The sequence below is a fragment of the Microcaecilia unicolor genome, chromosome 6, assembly GCF_901765095.1.
Source record: "Microcaecilia unicolor chromosome 6, aMicUni1.1, whole genome shotgun sequence".
Classification (NCBI taxonomy): domain Eukaryota; kingdom Metazoa; phylum Chordata; class Amphibia; order Gymnophiona; family Siphonopidae; genus Microcaecilia; species Microcaecilia unicolor.
Genome location: NC_044036.1, coordinates 100,164,894 through 100,181,628, shown reverse-complemented (window position 1 = coordinate 100,181,628; position 16,735 = coordinate 100,164,894). Strand labels below are relative to the sequence as shown.

Below are 16,735 nucleotides of genomic sequence, written 5' to 3'. Positions count from 1 at the left end.
AAAATAGCCACAACCAGCTATAAGTAAAGGCCTGATAGGACATTATTATGCTGGCATAAAGGTAACAATCAAGCAGTCTCCACTTCAGAGAATAGTGAATCAATGGACTCTCGATTTTGGAACTTATGGAGGCGTGTCTAGATAGCCTAAAAGATACACAGCTGCTAGCACATAGTATTAAACTAGAAGAATTGCATTATAAATTCCTTTTGCGTGTGTATATCCATCCGTCTCATGCAAAGAAGACGGGACCTATCTCAAGTGTCAAGCTGCAGAAGCTTCCTGTAAACACTGTATTTGGGACTGTCGTAAAGTGCAGCAGTTCTGGCAACGTCTCTGGAACTATATAAATAACATTTATCAATGTAATTGGCTACCCACTCCACAAATTTGTTTGCTGGATGATACATCAGTGACAAAGGAGGGTACTCCAATCTCCAATCACTTCTTTCGAAAGGCAGCATTGATTGTAAAATGATGCATCTTACTCCAATGGATTTGTCCAGGACCCCCCCCCCCCCCCCCCCCCCCCCCCCGACGTTACTCCCATGGTGCAATCAAATGCATGAGCTCCTCACTATGGAACAAATATCAATAATGCAGAAGGGACCAAAAGCAAAAGAGTGCTTCCTATTTGGTTGCCCTACTTGAATAGCATGATTATGCATGCTTGATCGGTATTTTTGAATTCTCTGGACATACAAATACAAAGATTTATTTCTCCCCCCACCCCACCCCCCAGTATTTAAAGGGTCACAGAAGTGCTATGGACATAGAAGAATCAATTTCAAAACATTGGGTTTGGTTGGGTGGGAGGAACAGGATGAGTTCTGTTATAATTCAATTCATCACTAATTGTGTATATATCTTTGTTTTCATGATGATTCAATAAAACGGTTTATACATAAAAAGGCATCATTGAAAATAGTACACAAGTCCCTTGGTCCAACAAAAGAACCCCTAAGAGTGACTATAAACTAACAAAATATGTAGACAAAAAATCAGCTGAAACCCCCCAAAAAAACAGATTCTAGCATGCAAGACAACACCAGAAAAACAAAAATATTTTCCCCTTGTACTGCTATAAAGATAGCAGACATAAATTTCAAAAACTGACATATTGCATTCACTACATTTCAAATTAATAACTACAAATAAAAAAAATTAGCACAGATAACACACTACTTTTTTTTTCTTCTTGTCCTTTCAGCTTTCTTCAATTTTATTTTCTGCCTTTGTCCACATTTTATTCTTGCTTACTATCCAATCTTCAAGTTCCCCCTTTTGACTGTGTCTACCTACAGTTTGCCCCTCTCCTCCTCCCCACTTCCATCCAGCATTTCCCCTCTCTCCTCCCCACTTCCAATCAAGCATTTCCCCCCTCTTTTAACTCTACCAATAGCTTGCTCTCTTGCTTCCCCACTTCCACCCATCATTTCCCCTTCTCTCCTCTCCACTTCCATCCACATTTCCCCTCCCCATTCCATTCTGCATTCCCCATTTCCATCCAGAACTTGCCCCCTCTCTCTCCTCCCCACTCCTAACCAGCATTTTCCCATCTCTCTTCCCCCCACTTCCATCCAGCATTTCTCCCCACGCCCCCTCTCCCCTCCCCACTTCCATCCAGCATTTCTCCCCATGCCCCCTCTCCCCTCCCCACTTCCATCCAGCATTTCTCCCCATGCCCCCTCTCTCCTCATCCAGAATTTCTCCCCTTAACTTCTCTCTCCTCATACGGCATCTCTCCCCTTACCTTCTCTCTCCCCATACGGCATCTCTCCCCTTGCCACCTCTCTCCACATATGGCATCTCTCCCCTTGCCCCCTCTCCCATTCAGCACCTCTCCCCTTCCCCTTCTTTCCCCATCCATCATTTCTCCCCTTGTCCACTCTCTCCCCATTCAGCATCTCTCCCCTTGCTCCCTCTTTTCCCATCCAGCATTTCTCCCCTTGCCTCCTTTCTCCTCTTGCCCCCTCTTTCCCATCCAGCATCTCTCCTGCAGCTGCTGCTGCTTCTCCCAATAAGCAGCAGCGTCGGGACTGTCGGCTCTTCCGATCCTCTGCCCCTCTGATGTCAGCGTCCTGTTCCAGGGCAGGGGATCGACAGAGTTGACAGTGCGTGTTCTAGTACTGCAGCCACGCACCTGCTACTTCTTGCTATGCCTGCTGCTCATTGGGAAAAGCAGCTGTGGCCATAAGAGAGAGGCAGGAGATGAGGGGATGAGCATGGAAGGTAAAAAAAAAGGTGCCGGTACTCTGTACAGGTGAGTACCAGCACAGAAAAAGCCCTGCATTAAAGTAAACCATTATAGGTATACATTTAAATGAATGGGTATACATGTTGGCCATTTTATGTAGATGTGCTTAGAGAAATTTGAATGTGCAAGGAAAGTAAAATGCAGCTTTAGAGTCCAGCCCCCACCTCATAAGGAAAGAGACTAAAGGGTCCTTTTACTAAGCTGCGGTAAACACTACAGGTCATTTACAGCAGGATGCGCTGAGGTGTCCTGTGGTAAAATCCCAATGGGCGTATGCAAAAAGTATTTCAGAATTTTTCTTAGAGGGGGCATATCTGGAGGGGTGGAGAGTGGGCGTGACGGCATGAATCAGTGCAGCTACATTACCACATGCTAACTGATTAGCACGGGACTAGCATGAGCCCTTACTGCCTACAAAATGAGTAATGGTCATTAATTGGGAAAATGAAAAATTGGCTAATTTCTAGTTGCGATATAAGTGACCTTAGCACATGGGAAAGACCCACATAAGGGCGCACTAAGGCCATTTTTTTACCACAGCTTAGTAAAAGGACCCTTGTTTGCCCTGTTACATTTGCTATCAATCATTAAAATCATAAAGAGGTGAACATAAAAAATTAATTGAAGGCATAGATAGGCCGTGTCCTGTAGGAGTCGTTGATCCCATGTAACAGTCCAACATTTCCTAAACTAATGGGAGAAAATCTCCATTAGCATGTGGTCTCTCTGAGAACTGTATTACATTGTAAAAAAAAAAAAAAAATCAAGGAATGACTTCTCAATTCCACAATTATACTGATTGCCAATACCTATGGGATAAGCTTCTTGTTTTATTAGTCACTTCAGTTATATGTTTAAGTCTTGTTGATTATCTCTCTTGTTGTGCAGGAAGGTGATGCGTATTATGCAGCCCATAGCACAGGATTAACGCAGTCTAATCAGAGCTATACGTTAAACCATCAGAGGAGAGTAAGCTCAGAAAAGAGGAGACTTGCCCAGGTACAACATATAATGTAACCTATTAGGGGTGTGCAGCCCAAACATTTTTGTTTAATATCGTTTCCCATGCTGTTTTTGGTTGCTTTCAATATTTTCAGTACAGGAACAACCTCATTGGTAGTGTGCCCTGTTTTGGAAAGAGGGTGCTTTCTTTGTGAAAAGTGCACATCTTTGAAAGAGGGTGCACTGTTTAAAAGAGTTTGCTCTTTTAGGAGTCTTTTACAAAGCTTCGAAAGTCCAACGCGGGCTTACCAAACGCTAGATTGGGACTACTGGCAGCCCAACACAGCCCCGATTGCACGCCATTTCTGGGGGGAAAAGAAAACACCCGGAAATGGCTTCTATGGCGGTAACCTATCAGTAAACGGCATCGCTGTGCACTGCCTGGTTATTGCTGCATTACCGCAGGAGCCCTTATCGCTACCTCAATGGATAGTGGTAAGGGCTCCTCGCCACATGGCCATACAGTAAGTTCTCTTACCACGTGGCCATGTTTGTGTGGGGGCTTTTTACCTGCTGTGGTAAAAGAGCCCTGGCATGTGGCAAAAATTGGCCCCCACTGCTTGCGCGGGGCCCTTTTTCACACAGTTTAGTAAAAGGACCCCTTAATGACACAAGAAAATTTGTGTGGGGGGGGTCCTAATGACATGAAATGATGTAGAAAATGTTTCAAATAAATACACATCCTACTCTCATAAAATAACATGACTATAATTGGATTTTGTTTTATTAGTATGTCATTCTAGATTTGTGTCTAGGTGTGTGGTAATTACAGAAAACTTTACACCATAAAATGATTGTTACATGGTGTTATGATCAGTCATTTATACCTTTAACAGAGACAGAGCTTCCATTCCCTAAGACAGTCACAGCTGTCGCTACTTCACAGGGAGCATTCGCAGCCCTGGGAGGCCAGGAAGTCAGTCCCTGTTCAACACTGGCAGCTAGTGGCTGGCCTTAGGGCCCAAAACTACTGGTTCTTGGAAGGGTCTCGGTGCATGGCTCCTGGTCATGGAATGTCCTGTGGCAGTGCCATTAAATTGAGAGGAAATATAAAATAGAGGGGAAAATTCCTGGGTAGTTGTAAATAAAAGCTCATGGCACTCAATTCCAACTTTGGTTCCAATTAAACTGGACACACAATGAAACAGAAGAAAAATCTGTGGATTTGAAATTGAAGTTTTCTGCAGTTGGTCTAAGGTCAGGACTGGTACAGCCTGCCCTTGGTGACCTGGTACTATCTGGTAACTCTAGAAATCAGTCAGGGCGTTAATCTTTCTACAGCATTTATCTATGAGCATTTCTGGGCATTGTTTGAGTAATCATGTGTTACCAGTTTCTTAAAAGGATGCATTTATAAACAAGGGTGACCCAAGACAGTGTGTCGCCCCTGCTCTGCCCTACCTCCCCCCCCCCCCAGTCTGAGATCTCCCTCTTTCCTTCCTTCCTTCTCTGAATTTACCTTCTTTTCTGGCTTTCCAAAAGTTCGGATGGCAGCGGTTCCCATATGCGGCCCTACCACCAGCCCTGGCCCCTTCTCTCTACCGCGGCCCACCCCACCTCCGTGGAAACAGGAAGTCCATCAGAGAGGCAGGCCGTAAGGGAGAAGGGGTCGACATCCTGCCTCTCTGATTTTTGGAAAGCAAGAAAAAAAGGTAAATTTGGGGAAGGAAGGGCAGGGGGTGATGCCAGAGCACGATGGACGTGGGGTGGATGCCGCTCCAAAAGAATGCCACCTGAGGCCCGTGCTTCAGGTGGCCTAATGGTAGGGTCACTACTGTTTATAAAAAGGCCAGCAAATGTTAGCATATGAGAGTGGAAGAGTAGCCTATTGGTTAGTAAGTAGCCTAAGAATCAAAGGAAACTGGTTCGATTCCCACTGTAGCTCCTTGTGACTCTGGGCAAGTCACTTAACTTTCTGTTGCTCCAGGTACAAAATAAGTATCTGTATATAATATGTAAACTGCTTTGATTGTAACCAGAGAAAGGTGATGTATCAATTCCCATCCCCTTTCCCTTTTCCATATGTATTATTTTACCAGTTTTGAAGAAAACATAGATAACCTTATGTGCACCCCCTTAACTTTTGATTGTTTTCCTGCAAAACTAAAATTTTGAGAGGTTTTTTATTATTATTATTATTATTATTATTATTATTATTATTATTTTGGGTTGTGAGCTGTGTAAGTAAATTATTCCTTTTACTAGTAAAAAAGGCCCGTTTCTGACCCAAATGAAACGGGCGCTAGCAAGGTTTTCCTCATTGAGCAGTTGCCTGTGAGGTGCGATGCCCCCCCTCCCGGCACCATCCCACCCACGGCGATGCATCCGGCCGCAGCCATCCAACCCACTGTGCCCATCGCACCCACCTTCGCGTTGGTTTGGCGGCGGGGGAACCAAAACCCGCCACCACAAGTCCTGTGTGCTGAGTACGGCGTCATCGTCGGCGTTGGTAGCTGTGCAGGGCGGAGTTCTATGCGTCTGACGTCATGCACGTGCAGGACATCAGACGCACAGAAGCCCTGCCTCCACAAGCTAGGAACGCCGAAGATGACGCCGTAGTGAGCAGACAGGGCTTGTGCTGGCGGGGTTTCGGGTCCCCGCCGGCAAAGCAACGCAAAGGTGGGTGTCTCAGGAGGGGGTTGTTGCGGGGGGGGGGGGTGCTGGAGGTCCTCGTGTTGAGCTGCAGCTTTAGGGGGGGGGTCAACCGTTTGTTTAGGTGATTTTGTTTTCCTGCCCTCGACGTCATGAGTTTGACGGCGAAGGTGGGGCACGGGTCTGTGGGGTGGCTTCACCACCATGAATCCACGAACCGTTCTGGGAGACTGACTGACTCAGTGACGTCGGTGTCCTCAGAACGTTGAGGTTGCTTTTTATTATAGTAGATAAGGAAAGTACATTTTATACTTGGAGTTGAAAGTTGTAGGCTTTCAAAACTTAACCGCTTTCGATTTTATATAATTTTATTTCTTCAGCAATCGCCATTGTCCATTAAAAATGGAATCACTACCTAGTGCTTCCTAAGGGAGGAAAATTACAGAGTTAAATAAATTGATAGACTGAAAGTTTTTCTTGCAAGTATTTAATGAAAAAACATGCTCCAGATATCATCATTATACTGTTTTGTCTGCAGTAATAGCTACAGCAATATGATTCCTCATAAATTTCTGTTAGCCAAAATAGTGACATGTGACACCCTTACCTTATTTATTTATTTATTGTTGCATTTGTACCACACATTTTTCCCACCTATTTGCAGGCTCAATGTGGCTTACATAGTACCATCAAGGCATTTGCCCAGTCTGTTGATAACAAGTACAAGGTTGAAAAGTGATCGTATGAGGTATATGTGGAGGGTCGAGAGGGATGAAGATTGCATGTTGTCCAGTATGGTTGGTCAGTCATGCTGTGTTGCTGGGTGAAGAGGTTTACTTGGGGTCGTTGAGGGTAGGCCTTTTTGAAGAGGTTGGTTTTTAGTGATTTCCTGAAGGTCTGGTGGTCGTGGATTGTTTTCAGGGATTTGGGGAGGCCATCCCATAGTTGTGCGCTTATGGAGGAGAAGCCAGATGCGTAAGTTGTTTTGTATTTCAGTCCTTTGCAATTTGGGTAGTGTAGGTTTAAGTAGGATCTTGACAGTCTGGCTTTGTTTCTTAAACCTTAAACCTTGCCACTAGCTTACCAAATTCTGTGTTAACAGCATGCATACAAAGAGTTTTTAGTATACTATATTTGTGCGTGCAGATCTGTGGTTTCTCTTTTTTAAGGGCTTGTTCAGACATTTAACTCAACTCTCCTTCCTTGTTTGAGTTGGTTGTTTCCTTGTAAGAATGATTGCTTTATTACTCCTGCTTGTCCTCAAGTTGATAATTGTAGAGTGAATTTCACAGCCACTTGAGATAGCTGACACTGTGTCAGGTTTCTCCTGCCTGGTTATTCTCAAGTCACTAATGCCTAGCATTCTGTGTAACAGGTGCAATGTCTCAGTATTATCCCAGCGTTAAAATGGCTGTAGTCCACAAATTCCATTTAGACTGTTTTATCAGTTTGTGGAAAAAAGAGAAATATTTTCCTGTTTCTTCTTTTTGTTAATCCAGTGGAAGAAAATGGATCATTCTTTTGTAGCAATATTTACACGCGCTGGAAGTTTGAATTGCATTATTTTAAAGTTCAGGAACTATTTATGAGATCTGAAATATTTGTTCATTTAGCACCAATATGGATGTCTCTCCCCTGTTCAGACAGTTATACTTATGCCCAGAATACCGCCGCCAGACTCATATTTGGAAAAACTAAATATGAAAGTGCAAAACCCCTAAGAGAGAAACTTCACTGGCTCTCACTCAAGGAACGTATTGCGTTCAAGATTTGCACGATTGTACACAAAATTGTTCACGCAGACGCCCCAATCTACATGCTAAACCTTGTGGACTTGCCTCCCAGAAACGCCACAAGATCATCCCGCAAATTTCTCAATCTGCACTTCCCCAGCAGTAAAGGACTAAAATACAAGCTGATACACGCCACCACCTTCTCCTACATGAGCACGCAGTTGTGGAATGCATTACCTACAGCCCTAAAAGCTATTGACGAAATAACTAACTTCCGCAAATCATTGAAGACACATCTCTTCAACAAGGCCTACAAAGAGAACCCATAACCTTACAAAACTACCTCACTAATCCACCCAGTTATTAAAGTCCACCTTCTATCCTGCCTAATACTTTCCTTCTCTCTTCTCTTACTTAATCTTTGTACAATACTAATTGTATCTGATAACATGGAATGATTATGTCATAACTAAACTCTGTAAGCCACATTGAGCCTGCAAATAGGTGGGAAAATGTGGGATACCAATGCAATAAATAAATAAATAAATAAAATAAAATAAAAAATGCATGTGCAGACAAAGGGGTTATTTCACCTATTTTAGGGCTAGAAAGGAGGCTGGGGTGAATAGCTCTTTGAATAGGCTGGCAAATATTGCATGTTCAAAGCTGGAGCAGAGGCTGTCTTGGAGCCAAATAGTGGTGGAATGGGTTTACAAAGAGGCATTTTTAGCTGCCCCTGATCTGAGCTGTGGAATACATTCACTTCCTTATTTCCGTCTGCATGAGCTTCCTTAACCCTTTTCACACATTCAGAGTTACTCTGCTGATAACAGGTTCCCTGTAGAAGGCAAAGAAACCACACGGAGCGTACTCGGGCCATGATGTCCATTTGATCCAAAAGAAGAAGCCAAATACACTGCCTTACTTCTATCACCACACTGCCTTATTTGCATACTCTCTGAAATGTCATTCTGTCTCCATAGGAGTCAATGACAAAAACCCCAGGAGTCACACACATGCAAAGAAAAATGCTTATTACAGTCAGAAAAACAAACCACTAATACCTTAACAAACTGCAGGGAATGAGGAACTGCTGGCCTGGAAGTTCAGCATGTGTCTCAGTGTAAAAATAAAATGTTGCATCTTTCACTCATAGCTGTCCTCTTAATAAAAGTGCATCTGTCACTGAATGATACTAGTCGCACCTATTTCCCTTACACACACCATGCAGTCCTCAACCTTTGCATTGCTGGAAAAGGCTCATAGTCCTGCTGCCCCTTTCCATACAGAGCAGCAAGCCTAGGGGCACTGACCATTGGAGCTTCTGCTGTCACACAGAACTCCATGACTGCACCCCCAGCCATCTTTCACCATAGAGAGGATTCTGCGTTCATACATAGCACTCCTAAAAACAACCTAGCACCAAGAGCCACAGAAAGCTACAAATGCATCCTATGCAACTCATCTACTGCCCTCTCCCCCACCAACATCTCCTCCCAGAGCATCCATTTCCCCAAAGAAGAATCCCCCCTCAAGGGCCTACCTGATAGAAGCCTTGGTAGCCTACCGTAGAGTAGACTGAGCAGCAGTAATCCCCATTCGCTGCTGCCTATACCAACTCTTGATTTAAAATTATGGCCTGACCTCTAGTGGTAGTCTTGGATTACCGCTGGAGGTTGAGGCTTTCATTTTGACCCTGGAGTCAGCATGGGCAGCAGCAACTGGGCATCTCTGCTGCCTGCCCAACTCAAGGTATCCATCATTTAGGCCCTGGGGAGTACGGCAAGGTGTGTGGGTGTACTGGGGTGGGGGGGTGGCATAGGAAGTGGAATAGAAGATACTGGCAAAGCAGGAGAGGCAGTGGATTGGGTGCAATTTTCATTCCCCTGCGTCCCTTGTGCCCTGTTCAGCTGCATTGACTGCACATACCTTTGTGTGATCCTTCTGCCACTCAGTTCTGCGGGTGCAGTAGTAATTTAGTACCCGCAGTACTGAGCAAACTCCATTATATCCAGAGAAGTTGGCTTCCATTTTTCCCATCTGCTACATATTGATTAGCACATTGCCTTTCAGAGCAGGATTCCCTGCACATCTCCCCCAGTCGAAATGGTGACTATTACCACTTTATCTTCTTGCCCTATCTCTAATGCCAGTTGTATAGAACACCAAAAAGGACGGGAGTCCTTTAAATGGTGATAACGTGCCACCCCAACACTGCTGGTGGACACACTGTAAACATGCAGGTATCACTTGCTAATGGTGGGTTTATCTCAAAAAAGGATGGAAACCTGCACCTCAGCCACCACTCACCCTGCATTCCTGCAGCTAGTCCTCCAGAACCAATACTGTGGTGGATCTTTCAGATATCTCTGTCATGTATTTTCTGTTGAAGAGGAGTATAGACACATCATCGATGTGTCCAGTATGCCCTGCTAAGGTGCAAGTATGTCTTTTTTTTTTATAGAAAAATGATTTCTTTTGCATTTGTTGGACTCAGTAATAAAGGTCTCTCTTTTTTTTTTTTTTTTTTTGAACAGTCTGTGACTCCTTAAGATAGCTGATAACAATTCAGGATCAGAGAAATGTCTCCTATAATATATGGATAGAATGATAATATGCTTGTTCAAATAGGTAGGGTCTAATAAAATCACTTTTTTTTAACAAAAGTACTTTGATGGGCTACAGCCATTCTGTTACTCTGTTTTTAAAAGGAGCCAGAAATGGCATGAAATGGAACCTGTTCTTGAGACTTCTTTCCAGTTTCATTCTCATTGAGCTGAAGTAAATATGCCCAGGATAGAGGCTTCAGAGAGGTGAATAAAATTACTGTTTCTAGGTAGGAGCAGAGAATGAGAAGGGGCCAAATAATGATAGATATGAGTGATGCACAGTTTAAGTGAGGAAAAAGCTTCAATTACCAAGGAGAACTCCTATATTGGACAGCCAACTTAAGGGAGCCACCTCGGAATCATCACGGGCTAAAAAAACCTCTTAAATTATCATTTCACACTTGAGCCTGATGCTTAAATCTTAGAGGCACTAAGTTGCATTAATCTTGCACTTATCTTAGGACAGCTGTCAAGTCGTATCCACCTTCCACGGCCCGACTTCGGCCCGAGTTTCGGTGACTGCCTCAGGGTCCGTGGTCAACTGACTAGCTGTATTCATTAAATGCTGCAGACCTTATTTTCAACTTTACGTCAGCCATTCTGTTATGGAAGAATTGCAAAAGGCAGGAAATCATCAATGTATATCTCTTTGTAAAGGAAATATTTGATGTATGCTTCAGGCAAGAACGTGTTCGTGTTTTCTGTCTGTCACTTTATTCATTTTTTTTTTAACTAAAGGGACCAGTATTGGAATCTCAGTAGTCCGTGTGAGATGTTAAACTGATTTCTTCAGGTACCACTACCCTGACTCAGCTTTAAGCAAAACATGATCATGTTGGGTGGTCATGAAAGATACTGTTTGTTTTTGAGATATGTATATACTCTCTAAATATCTAAAATATCCTTTTTGAATACATTGTGGAGATATATAAAAAAATAATAAGGACCTGTAAAGAATTATGGCAGATGATCATAGATATAAATTATGATTGGAGCAAGCCTTCTGATGATCTCAAAAAAACCTTTAAAAGTATTCTATCTAGAAATAGTAAGAGTGCCTACTATCCATTTAAGATATTATCTTGCAGGGTAGACACCCCTGTTGGTGTGGATAACATGAGGAAGGGCCTAGTGAAACTTGAAGAAAGATCTGTAATTTAGCAGCTATGATTTAGTGCTAAAAAAAAAATGCAGGGTCGTGCATTTGGGCTGCAAAAGCCCACGGGAACAGTACAGTTTAGGAAGTGAAGAACTTGTGTGCATGAAAAAGGAGTGAAGCTTGAGTGTGATCATATGTGATGGTTTTAAGGTAGCCAAAAAGGTAGAAAAGGTGATGGTGAAAGCTAGAAGGATGCTTGGGTGCATAGGGAGAGGAGTGGCCAGTAGGAAAAAGGAGGAGGAGATGTCCCTGTATAAAACTCTGGTGAAATCTCATTTAGAATATTGTGTACAATTCTGGAGACCACACTTTCAAAAAGATATAAACAGGATGGAGTCAGTCTAGAGGGTGATTACTAAAATGGTTAGTGGTCTTCATAAAGCATATGGGGACAGTCTTAAAGCTCTCAATATGCATACTTTAAAAGAAAGGCGGAAGATGGGATATATATTGAAACATTTAAATACCAAAATATTGAGTTGAAAATTCTTTGAAAACTCCTCACTGTGAGACTTATTTAATCCTCAATATCTTTTTGGTTTTCAAAAAGTTTTTTTTATATTATTGTTGAAGGAGGAAAAGACCTCAAAAATCCTCACTCGGCAGCAGACAAAACTTCTCAGTGCTGGCTCTATATGGCCTCCGATATTGTCATCGGTAAAAAACCTCCTTTTTATAAATCTTTTTTTGTGACTTTTTTGTAACTTTTGTATTATTCTAGAAAGTACTTTGAACATTTAGAGGCACTTGGTTCTACTTTTCATTTAGAAATAGTTCAAATGTATGAAGGCACTTAGCTTGACTTTTTGCCCAACGGGGCTCTCCATTTAACTCGTGCTTCAAGCTTCATCAGGGGACTATAAACAATTTGGGTTACCTGATCTAGAAATCTCCTTCTGTCTGCAGAAGTTCTGACAGCTGTGATTATCTGTGTGTCTTCACAAGTTGGTTAGACTCTTGATGTTTGAGGCAGCTAGTTTTGTTCATGATGTTCACTGGACAGTCTCCCAAGGTTTGTATTGAATTATGAATTCTGGAAACAGGAATCTCATTTTTCAAAGCTCATAGACTTAAGAAGTTACATAGGTTGTAAGTCTATGTACTTTGAAAATGAGCACATATATGCCAAACCTCATAACAAATTATAATCCTCTTTCTTTTTCTATATCTGATTCAGTTTAATGCCAAACGCAGGTTCTGTGTATCTATAACAGGATATGTTGATTTCAATATACTTTTAAAATAAATGGAGCAATTTGGTTATGCAGGTTTATACAGACCTATTAACATCTAAGTAAACCTGTAATACACCATCTTTACCTTATCCTTTTACTTTAAAAGGTGTTTGTTGAGGAACTGCTATGCTGTTCATGTACAGTGCATACGCTTTGATTTAAAAATTAAGGTAGCCTAGTGAGTATTAATCATGTTATATTTTAAGAGTGTAATTAACCCCACCATGATACTCTCTGACTGTCTTAATCTCACACTGATGAAGAGAGGAGGGAGAAAGAAAGAAAGAAATCTGAATTTTCAGCAGGCTATTTAGTTCTTTCCCCCTTTTCTATCATTCCTAAAGGGGTACACAATGCTAGGTATCAGTTCAATGGACAATTAACAATTCATTGAAAAGTTGCAGATTCTTTCCAGCTTATTCAGCTGATATTTAAAGTACTTCTGGGGAATTTGCATAGAATTTAGTGTTGCGTATTTGCTTCATGCTGAGTCTCTAAACAGATGATTTGATTTCCAGCTGTTCTGTATTCTTAAATGTAGAGCAAAATCATACGTTATAAATCAGCGCAGACATTCACATTAGTGCAGAATGTGTGCATTTACTCACTGCTGCAAGTTAGTGTAGTAACAACTTATTTTGTAAAACTTAAAAGTTTATTTGAATGCCCTAGCTATTACAGGAAAAAGGAAATATTTATAACCTGGAGGTATAAAACAGGATGCATAGTTGAAGCTCTTCTCGATCTGAGAAACTGAATCTTCTACATTTCAATTCTGGGCTGTTTTTGGATCAGTCAGTGATTGTACCCAAGAACATAGAAGTTTCGTATGTGTACCGGTCTATTAATTAATACTGTTATGTCCTTGTTGTGTTGATTAAACATTAAATGGCAAGCATCTGACCACATGGATCTCACAATTAGTCTTTGAATTTTAAAATCCAATCCCTTTCTCTTTGAATGAAAATGACAGTTCCAATTTCAGCTTCAATCTTACAGGGTTCTGGGGACAATGGTATTCCTTCGCTGTTACTGAAGATAGGTCCATAGCAGCCTAGTGGGAATGTGTGGGCTGGTCATATTGTTTGCAGTAGTTTCAAAATAGTGAATGGTCACTAATCTATCCCACTATCATATTACATTTTGATATTTATGTTCAATCAGTTTATGGTCGTCTTTTCTCATTATTTTAAGCTATAAGCCTTAATAATATTTAAAGTTAGGGATATACAGAGGACAAAAGTTTTCAGTTTCTTTTAGCATTTTTCCTAATTTTCAGACATTTTCTTTGGTGTCACACCTTTATTTTAATAAAAAATGTTTAATGTGCATTAAAACTTTTAAAAAATGCACCAGTTGACGTACAACGTATTAATTCATAGGCTAACTTGAATTCAAAAATTTAGAAACCTTTTACTAAGTTGTGTTAAGCAGCTACAAGAGATTTTACCATGTGGTAAAACACCCATGCTAGCTGCTTAATGTGGGAATGGGTACTGTGCGAGCCTGGCAGGGGCGGAGTGGAGGAGTAGCTGTTGTGACAGCACATGGGTCATTTAGCATGTGTTACCTGTCACAACTACCAGTGGCACCTCAAGAGGAGGCGGTAGCTGCAGCTGTGCTATCAGCAAGGCAGTAGCACAGCTGCTTCAGTAAAAGCAATGAGGCCACTATAGTGATTGATACTTTCTATGGAATTCCATCCCTCCCCTGTCACCCCAATTCAATCCCTCTCGAGATTTCCTCAGGATCACTCAGGATCACTCCCACATAAAATCATCCCCAGTAATCCAGGGTCCTTTTACCAAGCTACAGGAAAAAAGGCCCTGCACTAGCGGCGGGGGCCATTTTTCCCGTGTGTCAGGGCCCTTTTTACCGCAGCAGGTAAAAAGACCCCAGGCACACATGGCCATGCAGTAAGAGAACTCTCACCAAGTGGCCATGCGAGTGGGAGCCTTTACCATCACCCATTGAGGTGGCGATAAGGGCTTCTGTGCTAACCCAGCAGTAACCGTTGGGTTACCACCACAGGTTTTCACAGGTTTTCTTTTTCCCCCAGAAGTGGCATTCGCTCAGGGCAGGACTATCATCAGTGGACTCATTGGGCCAACAGTAGTCCCAAAAGAGTAAGCGGTCAGCCCGCGTTGGGCTTACTGCCACACTGTAAAAGGGCCCCCCAGTCTCCTACAGAAAGACCCCTTCTACCCGATCGACCTTAAATGGAAGCCTGAACCTCTACCAGTAGTACCACAAAGCTACCACTAAGGGTCAACGAGTACCATTTTACTTCCAGAGCCCAGTGGAGTGGAAGCAGAAGAGGGCTACTCCAATCCCATCCCATAGCCCATCAAGGGATCTTGAGGAGTCGGGATGGGCAGGGGAGGGGTCAGCTTGATGTTAGGGATGGAGCTTTTAGAAGATGGATGGATGACATTTATTTATTTATTTATTTGTTACATTTGTATCCCACATTTTCCCACCTTTTTGCAGGCTCAATGTGGCTTACATAGTACCTTAGTGGCTATCGCCAGTATCGGTAGAACAAATACAAGGTGATATGGTAGTAGAGTAAAAGTTCATGTGTGACAGACACATTGGGGAATTCTCAGGAGGAGGTTAAGTTATGTCCAGTGGAGCTTTGGTTTCGTTACGTTGCAGGGTTCAGGCGTTTAAGATGGATCGTTAGGGTATGCCTTTTTGAATGGGTTGGTTTTCAGTAATTTCTGGAAGCTTATAAACAGTTTGATGGGACGTTCTTCAGTGGAATCAGATCAGGTGGAAGGAGTTTTTCTGGGGTGATCTGATTTGGGGGGATGCAGATTTTGGATAGGATTGGATTGGGGAATTCAGCCTTGGGGGGGGACTAGATCGGGGGAGAAATGTGGAGGTGAGAATTCTATTTTCTTATATATGTTGAAGGGTGCCCATGCCATGTTATGTGCAGTGACAGTGTGCTTGCTCCCCCACTGTCTGCCACTGCATGTAATGCACTGTCCACCTAGGTGTTAAATGTAGAACAGATACTGAGCACATCCCCTGCATTTATTACTCAGTCTTTGCAATTATCATGTGTTAGTTTTTGTTCCTAACACATAGTAAAGTGCAAAAATGTACCTCACTTTAGTAAAAGACCCCCTTGGTGGTCAGTAAATAGATTTAAGGCATACTAATGAAACAAAATCATATCCCTATCAAGAGTACTATTCAACCCAAAAGATTGTGGCCTTTGGAGGCCAAGCAGCAGGAAATATTTAAGGGGTCTTTTACTAAAGTTTAGTTCGAGTTACCTGCAGCAGGACCCATTTTATTCCTTTGGACTCTGCTGCAGATAACTCAAGCTGCTATTGGGGGAGGGTCTGTTAAAAAAGGCTGTTGTGGGGCAGAGGGCTGTAAAAAAAAAAAGGTGAATGCTGTGAGGGTGGAGGAGGCTGTAAAAATAAAAAAAAACATAGGGCTGAAAACAGGGCCGGTGCTAGGGTTTTTGGCGCCGTCCTGCAGCCTATTAGTCACGTTTGGGTTTTTTTTTTTTGTTTCAGTATAAATGAATTTCTGTAAGTTGTTACAGCTCCAGTATACCCAAAATGACACAAACCAAATTAGCATACAGACCAGGAATTAGGAGAACAGTCTTGCCAAACCTGAAACAATATGTTATCAAAATCTCATAATCTAACAAACAGATCCCTATTCAGACACTTGGCCTTGCAGTCACACATGCAGAACAGAGATAGCCCCTCTTCAAATTCTTCAAAAATTAACCTGAAATCCTAAGAAGTTAGACTCTACATGCAGCACAATACCAGAAAAACGGAAAGAAACACATTGCTATACATTGCAAAGTAAGACAGCAGATGTAAATTCTCAAAGTGGACATATTCCAAACACTAAAATGAAAATAAAATGATTTTTTTTTCTACCTTTGTTGTCTGGTGACTTTGTTTTTCTGATCATGCTGGTCCTAGTATCTGATTCTGCTGCTCTCCTAACTCCGTTTCCAGGGATTCCTTTCCATTTATTTCTTTACTTTCCTCCTTTCTTCTTCATTTCTTGCCCTACATCCATAAGTAAAAGCTGGGTTCTCCATAGACTTGACTGGAGGAGGTATAGAGTGAATCCAGCTTCTGCCTATTTTCTCCATCCATGTGCAG

General features: G+C 42.2%; 1 protein-coding gene across 3 annotated transcripts in view; it reads left to right on the top strand.

Moving 5' to 3' along the window:
* Positions 1 to 16,735, top strand: part of DENND1B (DENN domain containing 1B) — a 537,680-nt gene that overhangs the window by 459,483 nt on the left and 61,462 nt on the right. For all 3 annotated transcript variants that reach the window (XM_030206247.1, XM_030206246.1, XM_030206245.1), the window contains one exon: positions 3,146 to 3,256. In XM_030206247.1, coding sequence (XP_030062107.1) covers positions 3,146 to 3,256 — 111 coding nt within the window. The remainder of the gene's footprint in view (positions 1 to 3,145; positions 3,257 to 16,735) is intronic.